This window comes from Hakea prostrata, chromosome 5, assembly GCF_041222555.1.
Source record: "Hakea prostrata isolate BN-2017 chromosome 5, UWA_Hpros_2, whole genome shotgun sequence".
Lineage (NCBI taxonomy): Eukaryota > Viridiplantae > Streptophyta > Magnoliopsida > Proteales > Proteaceae > Hakea > Hakea prostrata.
In genome coordinates, this window is record NC_142604.1 from 4,825,547 (window position 1) to 4,833,226 (window position 7,680).

The 7,680-nt window shown below is 41.4% G+C and overlaps 1 protein-coding gene across 1 annotated transcript; it reads left to right on the forward strand.

Annotated features, from left to right (window-relative positions):
• The first annotated feature begins 2,472 nt into the window (after nt 1–2,472).
• Nucleotides 2,473–7,231, forward strand: CSLD4 (cellulose synthase like D4). The gene is made up of 4 exons (XM_089155129.1): nt 2,473–2,933; nt 3,459–4,689; nt 4,870–5,274; nt 5,369–7,231. Exons 1-4 carry the CDS (start codon nt 2,473–2,475, stop codon nt 6,665–6,667), a joined length of 3,396 nt encoding a protein of 1,131 aa, XP_089011255.1. The 3' UTR covers nt 6,668–7,231.
• The last annotated feature ends 449 nt before the right edge of the window (nt 7,232–7,680 follow it).

A 7,680-nucleotide genomic window follows, 5' to 3' on the forward strand; every position in this document is an offset into this window, starting at 1 on the left:
ATTTGAGCACCTTTTGTGAGCATATAGCACGCCAGAGCAACTGTAGAGGTTTTTTTCTTTGAGCCCTTTTGAAACGTGGCTCATACACTGCACAACTTCTGTGGGCTTGCAACACACCAAATTACTTCATAGGGTCCATAGATCAACAGTAATCTGAGAAACCATGTATAGTTCCTCTATCCCTCAAGGGTAGAAAATAGTACTACCTTTTCATACCTCTTTACCACACATTTAGGAATGGGTCCAACTTGTCAACTCACAAAGAGATGGGTCGGGTCTTCTTCTTAAATGTACAGTGGAGGAATATGATCTTAGTATTATGAACAATAATGAAACTAGATCAGCTATCCACATAGATGAACAAAGAGACATGTCTTCACCTTTCATGGGGGGTCTACTCACATTTAAAGGAGTCCAGATCCTCTACCAGTGGAGAGGTGTGAAGAGAACACAATCCTCTTTTTTGATAAGTAGAAGATCTCAACTCTGTCTGTGTTATAAACATCATGGTTTAAACCTTTGACCTGAGTGGACCACATAGACCGGTACAATTGGTTCAATCTCGGTTCGCAGGGTTCATAAGACACTTCTCTGCATGACACTTCTCAGTAGAATATTTGCTGAGAAGAACGCTTCATGGTGACAGCCAGTTGTTATAGTGGACTTCTCGGATGGCCTTTGACTAAGCACCCGACAAGTTATATCTCGGCAAAAGTAACTTTGTAAGAGGATTCGGTGCATCTTCATCCAGACGTCAATCAATGCATTAATTTCTGCATTGAATGCACTGATATTCATTAAATGTTCAATAATGGCGAAGAAGTTTCTCATTCGCTTAGGACTTCCCCTTGTATTGCACCCTTATGCTTTGTCTGCTAAAGTAAGGGGTTACTACCAAATCCACATCAACTTGATTCTGACCATTAGATCCTGAGGGGAAAAGGCACAGTTGTCTAGAGGCTTCTTCAAGAAGATTGGGTCCTTAACCCATTGTGAGCCATCACAACCCTTCATCTAGGATAAAAGAATTAAAGGGCTACTAAGTATCTAGGTCAGCCCAAAGGTATGAACTGGGTATATATTCTCCCATACTCTACACAAACAGAAAGTAAATGAAAAACATTTCCAGCACTCTAGTCATTTATTTTTCTGCAACTACCCAAGGAGACATTCTTTTTTCGTATTCTTGGAACATTTACTCCTTTCTACGAGGATTCTAACTTAACCATTAGAGGTGACTCATCATCCTAAGCGGCGGCCCACACTCACTTTTTTTGTTTCTCAATAACCAGGCTTGGCCTTGCAACGAACCAGTTAGTCCACAGTTAGACTTTGAAGTCTGTGACTGGGATGCGCGTTTCATGCTTTAAAGTATGCTATTCCAAAAAAGATCAATCCATGCATGCACTCAGCGTTACATTCAAATTTATTAGATCTGTGGCTACAACATCAACTCTGAACCAAAATCTCCCAATGGATGGCAGCAGAAGATCTCAACTCCTTTACCTATATCCATGTAGATAGCCAATCCAAACTCATTTAAGCTGGAGGTTATGATCAGAACATACATGGAGCTCCCGTTTTAATTTTCCAAAAATAGCATGAAATCTGCATAAATTATCACAAATAATTGGGATCAGATCGGCCAATTGGAATCTAAATTAGTTGGAACGATCCTGATAAGGACTCAAAGAAGGAAGTTCCTAAATTTCCTCTCTCCCACAGGAAGGAAGCAGAACAAATTGCATGCCAGTAGTATTATTATCATTTTGTTGCATGGAGAGGATTTATAACGATTCAAAACAAGCTTTTCCAAAGCAAATCTTCAAAGCCCTAGCTTCTCTCCTCCACAAACATATACCCCTTAAAACAAGCAAGAAAGAACCCAAAAAAACAAACGATGACTGAGTCTCTCACCATCAATTCATAGAGACAATCCTTTGACCCTCAACAGACCGTCAACAACGGACCGTCAACAAAAATTTCTATCTTCTGTCTCTCTTCTTTCCTTCTCTCTCTCTCATTGTTTTTCTTCTTCTTTTGTTCTTCCACATTGGTTCTTTCGGTAGGTGGTAGAAAGGGCTTCTTCAATGATCACATCTTCTTCAACCTACCACCAATTGTATCAATTTTTCCCTTAGCGTTCAGACGTGCATTAATATCTCCAGTCTTACAAGACCCATGTCTGGTTAATAAAAATTATTCAAAAAATAAATATGGTTTAGTAAGCTTTTTTAATGGTGGTTTTATGATCTGGTTATTCTATTAGTCTCATTAGAGTCGTCTGAGCCCCGAAGATATCACTTCTAAGGATGATTTTGGTTATTCTGTAAGGTATTTTGGTTGAAGTTCTTCATGTTTCACTTGGGTTCTTAAATCTTGATAGAATAAGTGATGATTCTGGGGTTGTTAATTGAACAGGAAGGTTCAGAGAAAAGGCATTTGCAGAGCTGAAAGTCGAAGGGGAAATATATGGCATCTCTAAACACAAACCCATCAAAGAAGGCTATAAGGAGTCCCAGGGCTTCGGATTCTCAGCCAAGCAGAAGCTCAAGTGGGCAAACTGTGAAATTTGCAAGGAGGACTTCAAGTGGTCGTTATGTAAGCCTTGAGAGGGATGACCTTGACATGTCAGGAGAGATTGGTGGTGACTACATGAACTACACCGTTCACATTCCTCCAACACCAGATAACCAGCCGATGGACTCATCGGTGGCGACGAAAGCCGAGGAGCAATATGTAGCGAATTCTCTCTTCACTGGAGGATTTAACAGTGTTACCAGAGCTCACCTGATGGATAAGGTCATCGATTCTGAAGTCTCTCATCCTCAGATGGCTGGAGCCAGAGGTGTCTCTTCATGTTCAATGCCTGCATGTGATGGTAAGGTGATGAGAGATGAGAGAGGACATGATATCCTTCCTTGCGAATGCAGGTATGTGTTGTGCTTAGAAAATTTCTATTTCTTCTCTCAAACTCTTTAGAACTTGCATGGAATGGCACTAGGGGCGAAGCCAAGATTTAACAAGGGAGCCAAGTATTGATATTTCACAAGAAAAAACTATGACTTTTTCTACCCAGCATCTTTACTATTGAAATTTTTTTCCAATGGAGGAGCAAGAATTGATATTTCACATATGGAAAAAGAACGAAAAATTTGAAAGGGGTCAAATACTGATATTTCAACATGGTAAGAAGACTAAGAAAAAATTTCAAAAAATTGAGGGACAGGAGGGGGCATGAGTACTTAAAAAATGATTTAGATATGACTTTCAATGGGTCTCATGTGAATCTTATTCTTATTGTACTGTGGAAAAACGTTAGAAGAGCACATACCTCTCTTAAACAGGGAGATGATCCGGACTCGTGGCCTCCCAGGCCCTGGGTTAGTTTGTGGCACAGAAGAAATCCAAGAGTATGACCAACCACTATAACTAATTGCGTTTTGTTGCGTCTATAGGTTCAAAATTTGCAGAGATTGCTTCTTAGATGCAACCAAAGGGTCAGGTCTATGCCCAGGGTGCAAAGAGCTATACAAACTTGGGGACTACGACGATGATGACATGCAAGACATGATGAGTGGAAGGCTGCCATTGCCAGGGCCAGAAGACTCAAAGATGGATCGTCGCATGTCAGTGATGAATTCAAACAACAATAAATCTATGTTACTTAGGTCCCAAACTGGGGAATTCGACCATAACAGATGGTTGTTCGAGACCAAAGGTACTTATGGTTATGGGAATGCTTTCTGGCCTCAAGATGACATGTATGGTGATGATGACAGAGATGAAGGGCTCCAAGGTGGAATGGTGGAAACAGCAGACAAACCATGGAGGCCACTGAGCCGAGTTATTCCAATGCCAGCAGGAATCATCAGCCCTTACAGATTATTGATTGTATTGAGGTTCATCATACTCTGCTTCTTCCTGGCATGGCGTTTACAGCACCCAAATGAAGAAGCTATGTGGCTGTGGTTCATGTCTGTGATATGTGAGCTCTGGTTTGCTTTCTCTTGGATTCTTGATCAGGTCCCTAAGATCTGCCCAGTGAATCGTTCCACTGAGTTGGATGTTTTAAGGGACAAGTTTGACATGCCCACATCTTACAATCCAACTGGTCGCTCTGATCTTCCTGGTGTTGATATGTTCGTCTCTACTGCAGACCCAGAAAAGGAACCACCACTAGTTACTGCAAACACCATTCTTTCTATCTTGGCTGTGGATTACCCAGTTGAGAAGCTGGCTTGCTATATATCTGATGATGGTGGTGCTCTTCTGACCTTTGAGGCCATGGCTGAAGCCTGTAGCTTTGCTGATTTGTGGGTCCCTTTCTGTAGAAAACATGACATCGAACCAAGGAACCCAGATTCTTACTTTGCCTTGAAGGGGGACCCCACCAAGAACAAGAGACGGTCAGATTTTGTTAAGGACAGGAGAAGGATCAAGAGAGAGTATGATGAGTTTAAGGTCAGGATTAATGGTCTCCCAGATTCCATTCGAAGGAGATCTGATGCGTTTAACGCAAGGGAAGAGATGAAGATGTTGAAGCATATGAGAGAAACTGGTGGTGATCCTTTGGAGCCTGTTAAAGTCCAAAAGGCCACGTGGATGGCTGATGGGACCCACTGGCCTGGTACTTGGGCCAGCCCCTCCCGTGATCATAAAAGAGGTGACCATGCTAGTATCCTTCAGGTAAGAAAATTAATTACTAAAAACTGTTTTTGATGTAGAAATTTTGGTTGAAAATTGTTTGATAATGTCATAAAACTATCATATTTTTTGTGATTTTTGAAAAACGTTTCTCCTGTTTTGAAAGTAGAAACACTTTAACCTCCTTCGTTCACTGATTCTTCGTTGTTGGTGTTGTTGCAGGTGATGCTGAAGCCACCAAGTCCAGACACATTATTGGGATGTGCAGATGACAAGATCATAGACTTCACGGATGTCGACATAAGGCTTCCAATGTTTGTTTACATGTCGCGTGAGAAGCGTCAAGGTTACGATCATAACAAGAAAGCAGGAGCCATGAATGCCCTGGTTCGTGCTTCAGCAGTTCTTTCTAATGGCGGCTTCATATTAAATCTCGATTGTGACCATTATATCTACAATTGCAAAGCCGTTAGGGAAGGTCTCTGCTTCATGATGGACCGGGGAGGTGAAGACATTTGCTATATCCAATTCCCCCAGAGGTTTGAAGGTATCGATCCTTCAGATCGTTATGCCAACAACAATACTGTCTTCTTCGATGGAAACATGCGAGCACTGGATGGGGTACAGGTAAGATTGTTTTTTGTTTTGATAGAATACAGTGAAAATGTTTTTTTGAACCAAGGTTTTTAAGAGATTGGAAGGAAATTTGGGAATTTTGCAGGGCCCGTTTTATGTCGGGACTGGATGTATGTTCAGGCGATTCGCTCTGTATGGATTTGATCCACCAAATGTGAACAAAATGGTGAAGAATGGAGAGCAAGAAACAAATGCACTAAAACCCACAGATTTTGATCCTGATCTTGATGTGAACATGCTTCCCAAACGGTTTGGGAATTCAACCTTACTTGCAGAGTCTATACCAATCTGTGAATTCCAAGGTCGCCCACTTGCAGATCACCCTGCAATCAAGTATGGAAGACCACCTGGAATCCTTACTGTTCCACGCGAGCCCCTTGATGCCACCACAGTCGCTGAAGCTGTTTCAGTGGTTTCTTGTTGGTATGAAGACAAAACAGAGTGGGGAGATCGAGTGGGTTGGATTTATGGGTCAGTGACAGAGGATGTTGTGACGGGATATCGTATGCACAACCGTGGGTGGCGTTCTGTTTACTGTGTTACCAAGCGTGATGCCTTCAGAGGATCAGCACCCATTAATCTCACTGATCGGCTTCATCAAGTGTTGAGATGGGCTACTGGTTCTGTTGAAATCTTCTTCTCCAGAAATAATGCCTTTCTTGCCAGCAGGAAGGTCAAGCTTCTGCAACGCTTGTCTTACATCAATGTCGGTGTTTACCCCTTCACTTCCCTCTTTCTCATCGTTTATTGTTTCCTCCCTGCACTTTCCCTCTTCTCAGGGCATTTCATTGTGAAAACCTTGAGTGTCACTTTCCTCTTATACCTCCTTGTTACCACTCTTTGCCTCATTGGTTCTGCTATTTTGGAGGTCAAGTGGTCTGGGATTGCCCTGGAGGAGTGGTGGAGGAACGAGCAGTTCTGGCTCATTTCAGGCACTAGTGCCCACTTGGCTGCTGTGTTGCAGGGGCTGCTTAAGGTTGTTGCAGGGATAGAAATCTCATTCACTTTAACTTCCAAGTCTTCGGGAGATGAGAATGAAGATGCTTTTGCAGAGCTCTACTTGGTCAAATGGACTTCTTTGATGATTCCTCCCATCGTCATTGGCATGGTCAACATCATTGCTATTGCTACTGCATTTGCGAGAACAGTATATAGTTCCTCTCCTCAATGGAACAAGTTTGTGGGAGGAGCTTTCTTCAGTCTCTGGGTGTTAACTCATCTCTATCCCTTCGCAAAGGGACTCATGGGGAGGGGAGGCAAGACACCCACCATTGTGTTTGTCTGGTCAGGTCTGATTGCCATTACTTTGTCCTTACTCTGGATAGCCGTTAATCCACAAAGGACAACTGCATCAACTGCTACTTCAGGATTTCAGTTCCCATGACCAGATGATGATCCATTTATCTTCAGTTTCAACTTCAACCTCATAGGAAAGCTTGAAGTTTTTCCCTTTCTTTTCTTCTGTCTTCCTAATCTTTCTTCTAGGTGATGATGGGCTCTTGATTTACTTTCGACCGGTGATGTTTAAAGTAGACATAGTATGGGTGGGTTTTTGTTATTTCCTTCACTCAAAAGAAACAGAAGAGCTGCTAAGAAAAAAGATATTAGAGATTTTTTCAACTTTTGTGTGTTGATTAATGTGGAATTCCTTTTCCTTATCCTCCTCCAAATGATAAATGTAACCAATGCAGTGAGGGAAGTTCTTTCTTCATCCTGTGCTTGCAGATGATTTAAGCTGAACGTGGAAGAGAAGCTTCTCTTGGAGATGGGTTCCTGAACTCTAGTGGCAGGATCAGTTCATATCTATGATGGGTTGTTTGGTGGATATGCAGGAGAGATAGAGGAGTGTATACCGTAGCTGATTCAGTTTGTGATGGAAGATGATGAATATATGCATTTTACAGAAGCTCAAATTGATTTGAACAGTTAAATGTGAAAGTTGAGCAACTGATACACAAAATAATAATAGAATTAAGATTCAAACTTCTGGTTCCCAAGAATGAATGTCTTGAGAGTTTTTTTCTTTTTCTTTTCTGGAAGAAACCTTGAGAGCTTGAAAGCAAAAACTTTTCAGAGTTCTGAATGCTAAATCAATCAGGTTAAGTCTCTAAATTTAATCTTAAGAACCTCCCAGAAAATTTGTACCACCAAAAGGAAAAAACATTCATAACGCTTTCATCATTTTTGGGCTTCGACGCTGTCATTCAAATTCTTTTACCCTTAAACCTTTTTAACTATATCAATTTGACCGGCTGAAGCTTGGTCAAGTGAACATATATATATTTGAGCAAACTGCACCAGCACCTCCAAAATGGAGGCCTTAAAACACTGACACTCTACTTTATGTTTGAAAAATATAAACACCTCAAAATTAGATTTTATTGGACACATTAGTAC